At 37.8% G+C, this 18,933-nt stretch overlaps 1 protein-coding gene across 1 annotated transcript in view; it reads right to left on the bottom strand.

Moving 5' to 3' along the window:
• The window catches only part of MGAT5 (alpha-1,6-mannosylglycoprotein 6-beta-N-acetylglucosaminyltransferase), a 109,719-nt gene that overhangs the window by 58,004 nt on the left and 32,782 nt on the right, over window positions 1-18,933 (bottom strand). The window contains exons 2-3 of the mRNA XM_014870824.2: window positions 9,549-9,937; window positions 5,429-5,596 (exon numbers count right to left, since the gene is read on the bottom strand). Of these exons, the coding sequence (XP_014726310.1) occupies window positions 5,429-5,596; window positions 9,549-9,786 (406 nt within the window). The 5' untranslated portion in view covers window positions 9,787-9,937. The remainder of the gene's footprint in view (window positions 1-5,428; window positions 5,597-9,548; window positions 9,938-18,933) is intronic.

Below are 18,933 nucleotides of genomic sequence, written 5' to 3'. Positions count from 1 at the left end.
CACTGTGCAGTGTTACTCGCAGCAGCCTGAGCCTGGGCTGTCCTTAGGCTTAGCAAGAATTGTTAATTGTAAGAATTGTGCACGGGCATCAACTGTGTACAAGGGGAAGGCTGAGGAAGATTTAACATAAACCTGCTCCTGTTCATTTTTGTGGGATCAAAGACACACAAAATCATTCAAAGCAGCATTTTCCAAGGCAAAAGAACATTTTGTAAACAGCCAGTCTGGCAGAGTTTTCAGTACAATTATTCTATCTTTGGCATTAGATGTTCAAGATTATAAAAAATTTAGCTTTTCACTGAACAAGCACAGAAAGAGTGATGACCACCTCTAAATAAACCCATCCCAGAACACAACACACTAACCTCACTCCCACTGCTTACCAAAAATATCACATGAAGAAAACAGAGGACTGATTCTCTGATCATGTTTGTGTAAGCAGATTGCCCTGTCTGATGAACTATAATACTGCAGTGCTGTCCCACAAAAATCAAGGATATCTTTATAATTATGTTAGAAAAGTACAACTGTTAAAAACTAAATTGCCTAAACCAAACTGATTCTGTGCCTGTCACATGGAACCAAAGATGCAGCTACAACAGCAGCAGCCCTGTAGACAACTCTGCTTGAAAGTGCCACGGTTTTGTATTTCCGTATTTCTGTTTGTCTCCAAAACAGCAATTTTAAATTTACTTAGGGTGTCATTTGTGGCAGTGCCTCAAAGCTTCCTGTTCTAAAGGCTGATAAAAACGCTTATCTACTTGACACCCAAAGTTTAGATTAATACTTTCCTGTGTGTATGGGAATATATTACTTCCCACAGATGCAAAAAAGGATGGCTATCAAGTATCTCAGAAGCTTTTCAGATACAACTTAGATAAACAGAAGACAGAGAAGGAAAGACAGCTTTATTGCTTTCGAAATCTATTAGCCAAAGCTTTATAAGCATCTTTATTAACAATTCACTCTTACATAAATAAAATGGAGGTTGTAAAAAGCAGTTGCAAACTGTCAGTATCAAAACCACCAGATTGTTTGATAGTTTTGTGGAAGGAAGAAGAAAAAGCAAAATATGCTTACGACTTTATATATGGATCTGAAAAGGGGGGGAAGTAACACTTAAGCTCCCCATGGGTTCACAGCTTTGCTTTTCAACATATTCCATGCAGCCTCACGCTCCAGCACAAGTCCCATCCTCAGCTCCTCTAAGATTAAAGATACTTATGCTACTAAGAGCTCATGCTCTATTATCCCTTCATAGAGCCTAAAAGAGAAAAAAAAAAAAGCCATTTTGCTCTCGGGCTTCCCTTAATGAAAGATTCCATAAAACTAACTTCAGAGGGAGAACTAGGTGTAGCACCACACTAAATACACTAAAGCTAAACACAGTAAGGGTATGAATACACAGTACAGTCTGCATATACACAGCAATTAGATTGGGAGTCACAAAATCAGAGACTGGTTTGGGTTGGAAAGGACCTTAAAGATCATCTTGTTCCAATCCCCTGCCATGGGCAGAGACACCTTCCACTAGACCAGGTTGCTCCAAGCTCCATCCAGCCTGGCCTTGAACACTTCCAGGGATGGGGAGTCCACCAGTCTCTATGGACAACTTGTATCAGTGTCTCAACATTCAGAGAATTTCTTCTTAATATCTAATCTAAACCTGCCCTCCTTCAGCTTAAGGCCATTTGCTCTTGGGCTATCCCTTCATACCCTTGTGAGAAGTCCCTCCCCAGCTCTCTTGCAGCCCCTCTAGGTGCTGGAAGGGGCTCTGAGTTCTCCCCAGAGCCTTCCCTTCTCCAGGCTGAACAGCCCCAGTCTCTCAGCCTGTCTTCATCAGGAGAGGTGTTCCAGCCCTGTAATCAAAACTCAGGATTGAATAAAAAGAAAGTTTAGTTCTCCTACATCAGAGACAGTTAAATTACAGTCTTTGCTAAATCCTCAATAATTTCTACTACCATTATCACTTTCTTATCATGAAGGAGTCAAATCCAGATGGATTTTCTTCAGATCCTTTTATCTGCCAAAAACTCCACACCACCACAGAGTGATATTTCCATGGCAGATTTCACCACTGCTGCCTCAGTTTTACACCACACTTGATAGCCAGATGTGGAACAACTTAAAAAGAAAAAAACCGTTTCATAACTTGAAACAAAGATAGGTATTTTAGGTATTTTTTCCAAACTGCTAAACAACTTGATTATTTCCCATGCCAGTGCTTCCTTTTTTTCTGCTGTCAGGCTCCTTCAGAGAAGTTATTGCTCATTCCTTCAGGAAGTAAATTACAATGGATTATAAACTTCAGGTTTCAACATGTCCTGGCCCAACACTGGACTTCTCCAGATTTTGTGGCCCACCTTACACAGTCAAGACTATATTTTGTTTTGTTGAACATCGTTTAAAACAAGAAAAATAAGCTTTTCTATTTATTAACTTCTGTACTTGCAGAGGGGCCTCAGAAGAAGAAATGCTGATTAATCATCATAATCTTTCTTCTTCCTGGTTTGCAGAGGAGTGTTAATTTTTTTTTCCATGAAAATGTTATCGATACTTAAAACACACAATAAAGAAAAACTTACAGTATATTCAGACTGGCCAGTCTAGCCTGCCATCATAGTCAGTTTTAAACTGTAAGAAAAATACTATGTTTTGCTCTTGAATTTGTCATAACCAGCAGTGAGGATAAATACTTACAGCATAACAACCTCCCTGTCATCCTATGTCTTATTTTATCATTTCTATCTACTCCAGTAGTATATAACACAGTAACCTTTACACAAGGTCAGGGGAAACAAAATGCAAATCTCAGGATGATTTGTGGCTCCACTCTTTTCTGCCAAGGTTTACAGGGTGAACATGAAGTCTCACTTATTACAGAAAGGCTTTCCATAGGTAAAGGGGCATGGCTGTACAAATTACAGAATCAGAGGTGTCAGTGTGCTGTGAAATCTCAGTCCAAAAACAATAAATGCATGACGTAGCTCCACTGGAAGCAGGACGCTTGTAGGAAATTCTGCTAATGACATTGCACTGGTTCACTGACAAATGAGGCTATACAGAAGTTTTAAGCAGCAACTCTGAGACAAAAAAAACCCCCCAAAACAAACTCAAGAGGCCTTTAAAAAAAGATAACCAAAATTATTAAACATTGTGTTAATCAGATGCTCCACAAACACTATTGTTGTTCAGACAGACCAAAACCATTCACAATCGCTACATGAATTTGTCTAAATTCAGCATTAAAATATTGTAACTGGTAAAGAGAGGAAGGGTAATCCTAACATGCTTGTTGTGATCACTTCATAGTGTAACAGCTGAATGTTATAAAGAAAAATATCATCTGTATTTGTACACATACCTGTTTCAACTCCAGTAAAATGACAAAATGTTGGGTAACAAAATGCCTTCACCACAATATTCACATTACCTCAATTGCTCTAATGCAATATAAAAGGGATGTTGTTGAAATATTACAGACAAAACCAACATTGGTATTGTCACAATGTCCTCACCTAGCTTATTTTCTGAACAATTCCTTCTTAACAGAGAAGATATTTATACTAAAATTATGCTGGCATCATATGGCTTCCAAAGTGTGCTGTCAGGAAATTGCCACGAAGGAAGAAGTAGAGACAAGTTTTTCATTTCCATTTGGCTGTCTCTGATCTGAGTAATTGCCACTGATTGCTTCAAATGGATGAAGAGCAGGCACTTAACACAGGGATTAGGTTCAAGCTCTACTCTAACCCTAGGTACTATCCAGTCCACAGGTACCTGAGCAGTGACATTATCCAGTCATCAGCATAATACATTAATCAAACCTTAAGGAACTCTTACTTAAAGCCTTTTCCTGTTGTTGCTGTTAAATGGTTGCTTCAGACATTTTAAACTCAGTGTACCAAGAGTCAAAGGTAAAAAACCTGTGGCTCTAATAAGAGGAATTGTGTTCTTTGCCTCAGAGCAAGCCTCAGGCAGTTCAAAGTAATGAAAACACTGCAAACGGAAAACTCTTACCAGGCTCCTTCAACATTGCTCCTGAATACCAAAACTGAGAATGCAGCCCACTCCAAGACTAACAAACAACATTCAAATCACCCTAAGAACTGATGAAAGATGTTTCCTTTACAGGTAAGAACAATGGACCTTTGACTATAAATTATAAAGCAACAACATGAGTGTACATGTTCCAATGATCTGCAAATCTAAGGAAATAACAGCAGTAAGTCTCTTTTGTCCAGCTATGAAATGAAAACATACAGGGACGGTTTTCATTTTATATATGGCACAGAATCTCCAATAGTGCTGTACTCATTCACTTTCCATCTCACTGGAAGTTTTTCTAATCAAGATCTTGTGCTGGATGCCCTGTGGAGGAAGGTGGCACAGTCTGTCAGCATCCTGCAGGTGCTGCACCTCTTCAGGTACTTGCTCCTTTTCTGCCTTCAGCTCTACCAAGGCAAGGCAGATGGGGGAGGGAAAGGTCTGTCTGACCAAGAGATGACTTTAGCACCCTGGTACAGATAAATGCAGTTAGAACTGAGCAGCTGAGAGCAACTCTACTGCCACATTGTCATCAGGCAATCACTTGCAAATCTGCTGTCCTAGACTTGTTCCAGCGGCATTTCCCTACCCAAGGTAGTATTTGCTTCTCTATTTTGAGAACTTCAGAAAGTAACAAGCAAGTAAGTAAGCTGTTGCTTCTCAACAGAAATATTTATTTTTGCATGAAACCCAATGATAGACAAGACACAGGAGCACAGTTATCAGCTTATTTAGCAAGTTGCCTTAACTCTTCTGCTCTGTTCTCTTTTTGGGACTGCAAAGATCATTGGACTTAGACTCAGACTTTCCTATGAGTCAGGACAGCCAGTATCTGTTTCAACTTGGTGGCAGAACAAAACAATCCATTCATTGAAGACAAAATGAATGACTTCAAATGTCATCTCAAAACATGTTTTTATTTTAAATTAATGTACCAGGTAGGTGATCTCTCTGTGTCAAATCCTAAGAGCTATTAAGCACTGTAGGGAAAGACATTTTAAAATCATGGACAACAAATATAATAAATGTTTCCTTTCAGTTAATAACCAATAAAGTGCATATGGTAGAATGGCAAAGTAGATTGATACCAACCTAAATAGTTAGGTTTTGAGAGAAAAGATCTCCTGAGTTTCATCATTCTTAAGTACAACCATTTAAAGCACGAGAAATCTACTATAAATGGGTGAACTATTCCCTTTAGCAGAGATTGTGATTTTCTAATGTCAAGTTACCACAGAAGAAAGATCTTCCACTGAGCTTGGACTTCAGTTTGTCATTGATAAAGGCCTGACTTTAAGCACTGAAAAATCATGTTATGCTCAGGAGAGAAAAGGTTCAGATTAAACAGCCCATAAATAACTTTAGTAATTGCCATACACACCTGCTACATTAAGCTTTTCAGCTGCTCCTAAGCTGGGAGCAGAAGTGGTAGTATTGTTGGTCGAGTTTGCTCCTGTTCCATTAAGTACAAGATTTTCCACCTTGGACTCCAACTTTCCAATGCGCTGCAAGATATTATCCAACAGGACAGCAAGTGTCTTCTTCAAATCTGCAAATGAAAATGAAAAGTTAAACTGCTTAATAATGCAGTGCACACTTGTCAGACAGAATAAAAAAAATAGATACACGAATGAGACAGGAGATAAATATATATATACATATATATATAAACACATTTCCTCAGTGCAAATCTTTGTCATTACCAGCTTTATGCACTCATGCTCCCTGCTTTGTTCAGCCTCAGATACAAGTTTCTCTGGCCATGGAACTTGTCAGCCTATTTTACAAAGCACACTGCAACTCATATAGATATCCATGTTCAAGGTGAAGTGTGAGCCTTTATGGGAACAGAAAAATGCTTGCTTTGCAATGGCTCAAGTAATAAGAAGCTGCTTAAATAATAATGAGTCTAAACCTAAATCCATATTCAAGCACTCTCAGAGGAACAGTCTGTTGATACATAGTCACCTGGGAACAAAAATCCCCTTCCCAAAAAGGACAGCTTTAAGCTAGCACAAAAACTTCCTCCTGCATCTCTTCCACATAACCAGCTTCTGCACTGGCAAATTAAAAATTGATAATAATTTCTAAAAAAAAAAAAAGGTTATGTTGAACCTTTCTGTTGTATTCACAAAACACCAAAAATCATGTTTCCTTTCTTCAGTCTCTTGGTGATTGTCTCTGTTTGGTCTGACACAGCACTTCCTTGGCATGGAAGGCAACGAATAATAACAGGAATTTGCACATCAAATGACAATACAGAAAGAGTTCTCTGATATTTTTTTCCTTGGCTTTTATTTTGTATAGATTCCTTGAAGGAACACAAGAAACTCCGGCAAGCCAAAAACTGAGGACAAGAGGAGAAAACTAGACCACTATCAGACTAAACTATAATTATAATGGCAAGAAGCCAAAGAAGATGAAGCTACTGTCCTTCATTCATTTACCCTTGTAAAGATTAAAGAATTTGGTACGAGGAATTTACATTATTTTTTAATTTAAATTTAAATACATTTAAATACATAAAATAATTGCACGTGTTTTGGTATAATGTATTTTCTGTTTTACACAACTTTAGGATCAAATAACATTCTAGTCTATAATAGAAAACTTTTCCATACATCTAAAGAGATTCCATTGTCTCTACAACAGTTGTATTTTGGCCACATTCATTCTATGCTTTTTTTTTTTTTAATTTTCCCATGACCATCTCAATTCTTGTGCAAATAAGAGACTAAATAAGAAAATGCTATTACTTTAGAAAGCTTATAATACTTTTCTCCAAATAAAAGGAGAATCATATTTATTCCATGGTGCCATAAAGAAAGCCTTTCTCATTATAACTCTGTTTTCCTTTGTCCTGTAAAGATCAGAAGGTGGAATCTGAAGCACTTGTCCACACATCTGGACCATTTTAAAAGGTGTCCAGAAGTTATTTAATGGCAGAGCATGCAGAAGAAAAGGAAACTCTAGACTTAACATGAACACAACTACAGTACAGAAGGAAGAAAAAATCTAGGAAAAAAAGTAGCAAAAAGAATTCAGGAAACTGTGAAGAAGAAACATAGCCTACATAAAAGCATACACAGATCAAAAAGAAAAAAAAAAGCGTCAAATATATTTTTTTAAATTCTGATACCAAAACACTGATGTGAGAGACATCTTGTCAGAACAAAAAGGCAAGTGGAGGCTAGTTTGAGAAGGAGAGGGCAGAAGCACAGATTAATGTAATTTTTTGTAAAAGAACTGTTTGCTGCTATGAAGAAAAATCTTAATATTCACTGTGTATATCTGAACAGTAATTTTTAAAAGGAAAATTTATGAGCCACTAACCTGACGTGATAGAAAGAAAAAGTGAGACAGTAAAAAAGCTGTGCAACCACAATTAAGGAATGACTGAAAACCTTTCAGGTGGGTAAAAGCAGCCAAACCCAGAAAACATTAAATTTATTCTTGAACATGGAAATCACGACTGTGCTCACTTAAAGCAATCAGACGACAAACATTAATAAAAATAAAAAGCCTAAATAAGTAAGAGCATTAATTTTCACAGATTATTGAAGAAACCTCTACAAATTATTATTAACATCAGTCATTAATGTGTTTATTTCTGAAGAGCTAACCTGATTATTTGCTAGCAACAAGTCATTTGGTATGCCAAACAGGAAAATTAACTTATTAAGCAATTACCTTACCCAGTTCCATAAACTATTATTTAATATGGTGTTATTCATTCATCAGAGTGCTTTTCCCTGAAATATTTTAAATAACTGCATTACCATTATTTTCCATCTTTCCCAACTACTTTGTTGAAAACACCTGGCCAAACTTTAAATTTAAGTCTTTAATCTTAAAAATTTTCACAGCCATGGACTTGAAATTGCTACACAAGCCTTGGCCTTCCCTTTACAGAAGTGTCATAAAGTTATTTCACCCACTTCCAAATGCAGTTTAACTTCTCCTTGGGAACTTGACCAGTGTTTGGAGGCAAGTCAGCTTATTCCCCAGCAGGATTTGGAACAGGAAATTAATGCCACAGGCAATAAGCTGCAGGGGGAACTTTGCTTATGGATATCCTGTACCCATATTAATGCAGTTACCTCCAATATCTGGAGCCAGATTGTTTGGGGTTTTTGTCTATTTGCTTTCTCAAGGCATCCACCATCTAGCACCCCTACACAGTAACAGGACACTGGTAAAGCTGATAAAGTTTTGTTTTGAGCCTAATCACACAATCCTCTAAGGATCTCTACTTGCTCAGAGATCCTCAACCTAAATATTGATCTGGTACCACTTTGTTTTGCTTGTGTTGCTTTGTAAGGCTCCACTTCCAGTACAGTTCAATATGCAGCCACAAATTTGGAGTTACAGAGTAAGGGCAGGTTATTATTTAAGCAATGAAGCAATTTAATTGTTAGCTACATTGAGGATAATAAACTTAGGCTTACAGTCAAGCAAATGCACACAAACTCGAAATTTGTTTTTTAGAGGAAAAAAGATTGGTGACAGAAATAAGACACAGAGAGAACCTTCCAGCAGGATATTTTCACTGCATGCATCAAAAAGTATAGAGGATTAAGAGAAAACTAGAGAAAAAAAGTGCAGCTATTCTATCTGGTGCGTCCTAGTCTACATTCTTTGTCTAAGCATACAAAAACTATCTACTCAGTTTCTTCAGACCTGAATATTAAGACAACTATAAAAGAAAACAAATCTAAATGACTAATTAGTTTTCCAGACAGTCTGGAAGTGCATAGGTAAGTAGGAAAGAGAGTGAGTCTAAAAACTGCTAAACAAGCAAGGTGTATTATGTGATCTTAACAGACTGAAAAGGAACCACACCTAACCTGAAATTTGATTCTATTTTTATTTAGTAATATTTCTGGGTAATATTCGTCATTCTTTTCTGCTTGCTTTGTCTGACACATGCACAAAAACTTAAGTCTCATGTACAAACTGGAAGAGAGTAAGCATTAAAACGTGCTGCCAAACAAAGCACTAAAACTCAAGGAGTTTTCTGCCCTGAGGCAAATAGGATATACTTAACCGTAATTTAAGATTATGCCAGATAAAAAAAAACTTAAACATTAAGTAAATTGTCTGAATAAAGAAGTGAAATGGGAAAGAAGAAGAAATAAATGTAACAGGTCTCCATCTTATAACTAAGACAAGTTTTTCCACAGGGAATTTCTTAGATCACAGAAACTAAAACTGAAAAGTCTCTCAACTTTCTTAAAAACGCCAAAAGAAGACTGAGTTCTAAAAAATAACGTAAGGCATACTAGATAGAGCTACTAGACAGATGTAATAAAAATTAGCAGACAGCTTCATTTCCAAGTGATTGGAAATGTAAAGTTTGTCCCACCTAAAAGTTCTCCATTTGTACAGAAAATGCACAGGGTAAAGTACTGCTAATTGAGCAGCATTATGAAGCAAAAATGTTTGGACAATTGAGGAAAAGCCTTAATCAGATTATCAAATAATCCAGAGAACACACTTACCGTATGCTGTCACTGTCCCAACATAAGGCCCATCAACTACATTTTTATTTTCTTCAGCTAATGCTTTGATGTATCTTTTGCTGAGGTCCAAAATTTGCTCACGCAGGACTGAACTGCTTTCGTGTTGTGTTTGTTGCTGAATAGTAAAATGCAGAAGCATCATTCCCCAAATAAAACCAAAAGTCACCAGAAAAAAGCCAAGTTTCTGGGAGGACAGCTTCCATGGAGAGAATGCCATGATTCCCAACAGCTTCACACAGTTACTACAAAGGTTCCTAAAGCATAAAGCCAAAAAGCAAGTTCATGGTCCAGGTATATAAATATCACAGAGCAGAACTCAGTCTTATTCCCACTCCTTTGTCAACACATATCCATATTTCAGTTCCATCCTGTTGAAAGAGGAGAGAAAGGAGCACAGTTAGCACACCTGAAGTTTTTACCAGCCACACTAGGTCGGTCTTCCCTCTAACTGCTACAAACCAGGAAGAGACAATACCTTGCTTTGTAAATGTTTAATTTGCATGTCTCATCATTGTACTGTAGCAGCCAGAGCAAAAAGAGGGTGAGAAAAGCACTGGAAAGACAACAAAGCAGGAGTGATGTGCCTGAGCAGGTGGAGAACACCTCACAGGATCTGGATCAAATTCCCTGCCTGAAGTAGTTTCTAAGCTGCATTTCAAAGTAAGGCTGCTGTTACATATTTATTTGTGTGTGTATGCAAAACTTTGCAATGTTGCCAGTGCAGCAATTTAAGACAATTCTCAATGTAATTCAGTTCTCAGAAAACAAGTAATTTTAGCTGGCAGTGACACTGCTCGGAGTTCCTGGCAAGAGCTACAGCATATGGCTAGATAGGTGATCAGGAAATCAGACTCCCTCAGGGGTAAAGAGGAAAGAAGAAATCTACATTATTAAAGCCAATACACTCTCCTGGCTTCCACTGCAAGCAGTTGGGAGGCTGGAATAATGTCCTGCTCCTGTGTGGCCTCTGCTGAGCACAGTTACTCCTTATCCATTAAACATACTCCAACAAGGTTGCTCTTTGCAATTAAATGGAAAACACAAACTTCTGAATGCTGCAACATATCTTTTATACATAAACTAATATTCTCAGAGCTTTTCATACACAAGGGAAAAATAATTGCAATAAAGGCCTTCAAGATACAATAGGACCAACTTTTCAAGGTAAACTCAATTATAAAACCTGACATGAAGAATCCAAAGGCAAGAAATGGTCTGTGATGAGAGTTAGAGGCAGGGTCCTTAGCTTAAAGTCCAATTACAAGAAGGGTAATTAAAAGGTAATTAAGTGTAACCTATCATATTAGAACACAGATTTGGTAAAATGTTATCCTTTCAACTTCATAATGCTCCTAGACAGGATTAGAGAACATAATGTTCCCTTCCATTCAGCGCTTCCACAGATAATGCAGATGTTGCTGTTTTAATAGGATAATTACTCAGATCCCTGCTAGCAGTGCTCCCTGCTTGTTAAAATTCCCTATAGATCTTCTGCTTCCAGGAGTTCTGCAGTGGGACAGAAATACCTTTGGAGCATTTATCTTCTATAACAACGGCAGCAAATAAAGACAGGTACAATCCTTCAAAGTTTAAGTGGCTAAAGTCTCACTTTAATGTTACAGCACATTTGCATACAACTCCCAAAGACCTGTGTTTAACTCCAGTTGGTTTGTAACTTTCTTGCCACTCAATTAATTGGTCAGAAGATGCTTGTGTGTGTGCCTGCTAAGACTCTCTTTTTACACAGGGGTTTAGATTTTTTCTTTGTGGATTCTCATGGAATAGAATTCTTGTTTTTGCAGGTGCAACCTGTTTTTCTCACAATAATATATTGTTATGCAAACTGATTTTCATTCTTAGAATTCATTTCTCATGGGAACACTCAACAGGCTAGCTGTTAGTTCAGCTGAGCAAGGCCTGATTTTATAAAGCCTTTCTTTTATAAGGTTTCAGCTATATGACACAATCTTCAACGTGTCTTGGGTGTGCACATTTCACATCATTGATTAAGACTGACTGTAGAAGTGAAGGCACATTACTTAAACTAAAAGCAGGCAAGGCAGGCACTGTCCCATGCACTCGTGCTGCTAAAAGAACAATCTGCAGACATCTTTTGTTTGAGGAGGAATGGGACAAAGAAATTAATTCCAAGTACAATGAAAAAACATCATAAATCCCTCAAGCTGGCTTTTTTCACACTGAAAATATCTCAGTAAAGAAAATGAACAGTCTCAACAGAGAAAATGAAGGACTCTGTTTAACAGTGCTCTACATAAACGTCAGTTAATTTTCCAAGAAATGGCAGGGAGAAATTTTACTTCTTTCTGTTTGTTTAACCATAGTCTTGAGATATTTTTGGTCTGACTAAATAATAGAATATTGTTACTTGATTAAAAGCTGAAAGTTTTACTATTCTTCTGCAATATCGGGTGCGATAAAGTATAGAAAGTTCCATAATCTAAACCAATATCATGACTTTAAAAAGAAATCTAAAATATTCAAGATAAACTCCCTCAGTGACTTAATTTCAAGTAAGCACTGACAGCATCCTCTACAGCAGTAAGATCTGTGGTTAAATAGTCAATATTTCTTCCTCAATTAAAACACTCAATATTTCTTTCTCAATTATCACTTGTTTGTGAAGCAGAAATTACTGAATAAGAAAGTAAACCTGTCACCACCATATTTCAACAGACAAGTGCTAATGATTGTTTATGACTAGTTGTTTAGGGGAAAAAAACCTCTGAACATAATTAACATTAAAAACAGCAATTAAAAATGCGAGTATTTCACAGTCTTTTTAAAGTTCTAGAATAAAAAGAAAGATGGTATAAAAAACAGCATAATGTCACTGAACTATCAGAATGATCTACTTAGAGAGGTGTTGACTTTTCTGTTCTATTTAGCAACAGAAAAATAAATCTTAAATCCACTTAAAAACTGTAAAAAGGTAGACAGTAAATATTAAAATTTTGCCATAAGAAAGGACTAAAATTCATTGACAGATGGAAGAATGGCCCTCACAATTTCAACAAACAAACACAAAACCCCCAACCCAAATATTACCAACAAGCCCTGCTTTTCCTCAAGCAATTCCAGTGGCCAACAACTTGATGAGTACCCAACAACATGTACTTAACTAATTAAGTTTACAGCCCTGTTGGTGGCCATAGAGGTTTAGAAAATACATAGCAGAATCCCTGTGCTTCCATGGGCAGCTGCACTGACTTGGGTTTATATTTAATCCCAGATTTGACAGCTGTCAAGGATTGCAACACAACTATTCCCCAGTTAATGATTACCACATACCTATAATGAGTCATTATTTGGTACCTAAGTGGACAGTGGACAGAAGATATCAAGGGGTGATGTGGAATGCATGAAGACAGCAGCACAGAAATGTCTGTGTTTATTTCTGTTTTGACAGGAAATTAATAACTGAACTGAGCAAGAGCTGAAGCAATAAACACACATTTGTCTGCTATAATCACTGATGGATTTTGACTGACAAGTTATCTCTCTGACCACACCAAATAAGACATCCCAAAACTTCAGGTGGTAGTGTATTTTCCTTATTCTCCTGCACATCTTATAAATGTTCCAAAGGAAGCAATCCCATTAATTACTATGGCTTTTTTCCTAGTCTAGTCTCCAAATGCACATATCTAGAGAGGATATGGACACCCATATTTTTTTGTGCCTCTGAAGAATGACAGGTGCTGTTTTCTGTTTTTGCACCCAATCCCCATTCCTTTTTTAAGCTTTGGAAAGCAGCGCTCCCACTCTAAGACATCTCTTGAAATAATTCCAGCCCCCTCTGGAAACTGGATGTTATAGTTGTGAGTTTGTTTGTGAAACTGTTAGGAAGATATCCTCCTGACTAAAGTCAGAGCAGTTAATGTGTAAAAACTAGACACCAAGTGTGAAAAACAGTATGAAAGTGAAAGGACACACGAGGCAAGAACGCCTCTAATAAACAGCATCTTTGTTATGCTCTTTCTCAAATTCAACTCTAGCCAGCCAAAATCCCACCACAACTGAAACAACATTTCTCAGGGTGGTAGGCAGGTCTTTGGGTTTTTGGAGTTGTTTTTAAACAGACTAGTTACAGCTTCTCTGAAAAACATACCACAACTTACAACTCAACTGCCCCTACCCTGAACAAAAATGATTCACATATTTCTTTGAAAAAGGGCTAACCTTACACCCATTTACATAGGCATCAGAATTTTAAAATACTGCAAGTACTCTTATGTAGCTTCATTAGAAACACATTTCTTCTGTTCTGTATTTAATAAACCGCTGTTCAACAGCTGGTCAATTCACTAGATAGAGAGGATAACATTACCACGCTGATGTCACTGCTACAAAAGAAACATCACACTATCAAGAACATCTCAGATAAGCACTCTAATTAAGTGATCTGAACATCAGGGGTGTAAACCACACATTTATCAGAATTTTAAGATTTTACTAATTTTTTTTTTTTTTAATGTTTAAAATAGAGTACAAACAGTTAATCTTCATGTGAACAGATTTTGGTGACACGGATCCACATATTCCTCTTCACTTTTTAAGAAGGAGAATTAATCATCTACATGGGATTAAGCAAAGTCTCTTTATAAGTATGTACACATACACAGCTTGACATTCTCTGTCCAATCTCTACCTATATTAGCAATGGTACTTAGGATAAGCTTGGAACACCACTATCCTCAGGATATTCAGGATTAAATCAGTACACTCAAGATTAAACTCTTCATCACTTGAATGCACTATTCATTAGTAGCTACACTGTTCTGAAACTTTAATTGTCTATAGCCAAAGCAGAAGCTTTTGCACCCATAAAAACAGCAGCTTGAGTGGTATTTAATTATTAGTTTGTTATAAACTCAAACATAAGCAATCTTACACATCATGACTAGTAAAAAGTGTATATGTATTTTTGTTCCATGTGGCACAGTAAAAATAGTATTGCCACTGCTAGGAAAAGGCCTGTATTCAAATACCAAACACACAAATTCTGGCCTCTTATGCTTAAGAAATTATTCTAGAAAAAACTATGAGCTACAGCTGGGTAGCAGGTGCCTCTTATTACAGCAAGCAGCTTAATGGCTAGAAAATACAGGCACAGGTTGAAAGGAGAGGCCCCAAAATTGTGAGTTACTCAGTGATGGTCAATTACTAGTCAATGATGAGATGCAACCTTGAATTTTGGGGAAAAAAAACAGGTTTTCTTTTAACAGCAATAAAAGCTGAAAAGGAGGCATAGTACTGCTTAGGAACAGGAAAAGGCACCTGTGACAGGCCCATCAGTGCTAAATCCATGGCACCAGCTCTCTGTCACCCTCTGCTCATTATTTATGAAACGTTTATGGACCAGTTGCTTTAACTATGCAGTGGTAATGACCATGAATGAGTAAAACTCAGCTTCAGTAACATGTATTGTCAATGAATGTCAATCTACCCAAGTTCTGCTATAAAGTTTAAAGCTGGTTTTAAACTGCTTTGTTTCATCAGCCTTCTAAACCTTCAGCCACATCAATCTCATTCTCCTCTCACATATATCCATCCAGACACTAACCATGTGCATTGAGATGCAGCCTCAGGCCACCCTGCCTGACTCTGCAGTTATTGCATCACAACCAGCTCCAAGAGATGCTCTTCAACCCCTCACATCAGGATCCTAATGAAAATACTGACCTATTTTCCCCATTGTTTCCTGAAGAGGGCAAGCTGCCCTTCTGTTTGCAGCTGTTTGATTCCGTAGAACAAGTTGTTACAGACCAGCCAAGGACAAACACCAAGATGAGAACCTCCTCTATTCTTATCAAGGGCGTGCTAACCTAAAAGCTGTGATAATTCAAGTGTGAAGCCAATGGGCTGCAAGCACATCAGTGCTACAGCCAGCAAACCCAGGATGAGTGAAAACACCTGCCCTATCCCAGACCTCCTCTGATAAGGGATGCCAGGAGTGAGGCTTCATGCAGAAACTGATGCAATACGTCCTAAAAGGGATAGCAATCCTCTAAAACCTCTTTTCTAGGAGTAATGAGTCCAAACTGGGAGTGCTACGTTTTAACAGTTTAAGCCAGACAAACTTCCAGTACACATAAACTAGAATTCCAGGCTGATGTTAACCACAGTCTCATACTGCAGCTGGATTGCCTAAACAGATGTGCACTATACCCCAACCAAATGCAAATTAATGGATTTCCTGGTATTGCAGTTGTTTATTCCTGCAGGAATATCCCAGCAGATGTCCCACCCCAGTTGGCCAGTCTGTGTTCTGAGACAGTGCAATCCATGCTGTGACTGTGAGATGCTGGATTCCCTCAGTCCTTTTGGAGGCTCAATCCACCTTTCCTTCTTTCAAACCACAGCATTTAGAAAGATAAGTTACAGCCTCCTACTTAATGCAGGCAAGAGAAATCAAAGAACAGTCAATGCTCTGTTGGTAGCAGATAAGAAAGGATCAGAGAAGAGAAAAAGAAGCCTGATTTCTGATAAGATTACTTGCATTTAGACACGATGTGTGCTCATATCATTGTCAAGTGTCTTTGTACCACACACATTTTGACTCCAGCACTGACACTGCCATTAATTAACCAGTACACTTAGGAAATATACCCCATTAACATTCAACCATCCACACATCTAAACAAAACTTAGGAGCCTCAGTTACTCCGAGTGTTCAGAAGCAATTTAGCTGCTGTTCAGCCACTGACTATGTCAAATGCATAAAGCAGAGGTCAGACAGCAGGACAACCAAAGCTGAATCCACAGCTGCTTAGGGTGCCAAGGGCTGCATCCTGCCTGAGTGGGTCACAGAAACAAAAGAAGAACATTCATTTCAGTAGCTCAAGTCACAAATTTAAAGTCACCTCAAAACATTTTGTTAATGTTAAAATAAACTTTCTTCATTTAGCTGTGATCAGTCCAATAAAAGGCAGAAGTCTAACAGAAAAGCTGATAAAATGTCCTAGAAGAAGCAGAAGCATGCCAGCAAAGCTGGTAATACTAGTTCAGATCTGCAAATCCTAGGTCTAGGTGAGGGTTCCCAACTGGTTGAAGCTTTACACATTCCCTACACACCTCACAGGCTCCTCAGGAAGAAGAGGTAGCTGAAAAAATCATGCAACTATACCAGATTTATGCATACTTTTGCTAACTACACATTTTATAATTTAAGATTCTTAATATAGAAAATAAATGTATGAAAGCATTTCCCTTAATTGTATTATGGAGTCTTAGTTTTGCTGTTCCTTCTGCTGCTCAATTTTATTTCCAGCAATGTTTCTGCCAATCCATTCTCTTCTTCTAGCTGACAGATGTCATGGTGTCTTCTCGCTCACCACCCCTCTGTAGCTGATGTGGCACCACGTACTGTGCCTGAAGTGGCAATTTGGGACATAATCCCATGAAGTGAGAAAAGTAAAACAACACTGGGTCACAACAGAAGCAGCAGGACAGATGGACTGAGGGAGAGTAAGAGTAAAAATACTCCAGGTTTGGAGGTTTTTTTAGGTTGGGGAGGCATGTTTGCTTTTGTGCATGTGCATGTAGTACAAATTGGCAGGAGGTGGTGGGATGAAAGTTGAAGGAAAGGAAAGCAGTCTCTGATAAGGTGCCATAAAAACAAGTAAATTTTCATCTTGAGCAAGCAGCTTGCCTTCACTTTCAAAAATAAATTCCTCCACTTAGAAACAATTTGGGTGGCATCCCACCTTAATTCCCCCATGTGGGTCTGTGCTTTCACAGAGCACTCTGAAGTGTTTCAAATTTTCTACCTAGCACATCACTTGCTGTAGCTCAGTCCTACAGAAATTAAATCATCTGATATCCCTCCTTTCGTGCTGTTTGCTTACTGTTATATTTCAAGGAGGAAAGGAGTAGAAAAGGAAAGAACACAACAGATAAGGGGGAAAAGGATTAGAGGAAAAGCCATAAGGAAAAATCCTTATGTCTTGAAATCTTTATGGTACATACACTGTTTACTGATGAGAAACACTCCAGGCAATGTATTTAAGAACATAATCACAAACCAATCCGATCTTTCAATAAACTGACTAGGAATAGGACTTCAATGAACTTCAGAAAATCAGAAATGTTCCTGACCTTGAACAGGCAAAAGAAGTGTACATTTTACAGCCATTTACAGTCAAAGCATGGGGAATATTAATAACCTTCGTCTTGCTGCTGTGTTAAAACCACATGCCCGAAATAGCATTTTCACACTGAAAAGAACATTTTGGAAGGTCAGCATGATGACTGACAGATTAAGAAATAGTTTTTGGTTTTTTCTAGGTTTTGGTTGGGGTTTTTTTGCAAGAAAGTAATTTACAGAGCCTGAGAGCCCCAGTCATCATCTACAAAATCCCTAAAACCAGCAAGAAAAGTACCCACGAGATGCTTTCATGGCTTCAAGACTCCCTGAAGCCCACTGCACAAACAAACCTTTAAGATACTTCATTAATTTTAATTAATTTAAAAAATAGGACTCATGGCCAATAAGTTTTATCATATATCTAGTGTGGATAAAGTACATATATTTTTATTTTCCCCTCCTCGCAACTCCCCTCAGTGAAAGGCTAATATATGACATTCTCTTCTGTGATTCTTAATTTTACATTTGACATTTGTCCTCTGAAGGGCAAAACCATGGCACCTGCAGAGAAGCAGGGCCTCACCCTTTTCAGATCACCTGGATGATCTCCAGAGTCATGAGCAAAACATCCTTGGTTCCTACACCACAATCCCATGCTCTGGTAATTCTCTCCCATTTCTTTAGGGCACAGAGTATCTATGGCAGCAAGAGCTGCAAGCATTGCTATGAACTTATGCAGAAAACTTTATTTTTTTTAATGAGTAATAAAATTAACTTCAGCTTATAATCAAAGCAACCAAATTATGAGGCACTCCAAGAACAACTAAGTTTATTATATAGAAATTGGATCCATTAGCTCATTTCTTGCATCAAGCTGATACTCTGGGCTCCAATCTCACCCACTGCTATTAACCACAAATCAGCCTGTTACATCACATCTTGTGGTCTGTCCAAGAGGAAAAACATGCAACTCTCAACAGGAGCTCTGTCCAACTCTCAGAGGAAAGTCAAAACCTTCTTTGTATTCAGCAAGAAAGCTCTCATCAATGTGGATGCCCAGCTATCATCCCTTGTCAAATCCATGGTCAACACACAAAATGTGCTCTTCACCAGTTGTGCTGGACCCCAGACAATACACAGAAATAAATACAAGTTCTAAGAAAAGATCCAAACATGTTCATGCTAAAAATACTCACTACACCTTACTGAAAGTTTTTTTTAAAAATAGAAAACAAAGAATGTAAGTACATCTGTGTA

Source organism: Sturnus vulgaris, chromosome 7 (assembly GCF_052056855.1).
Source record: "Sturnus vulgaris isolate bStuVul1 chromosome 7, bStuVul1.hap1, whole genome shotgun sequence".
Taxonomy (NCBI): domain Eukaryota; kingdom Metazoa; phylum Chordata; class Aves; order Passeriformes; family Sturnidae; genus Sturnus; species Sturnus vulgaris.
This window is presented reverse-complemented; position numbering and strand designations above follow the sequence as displayed.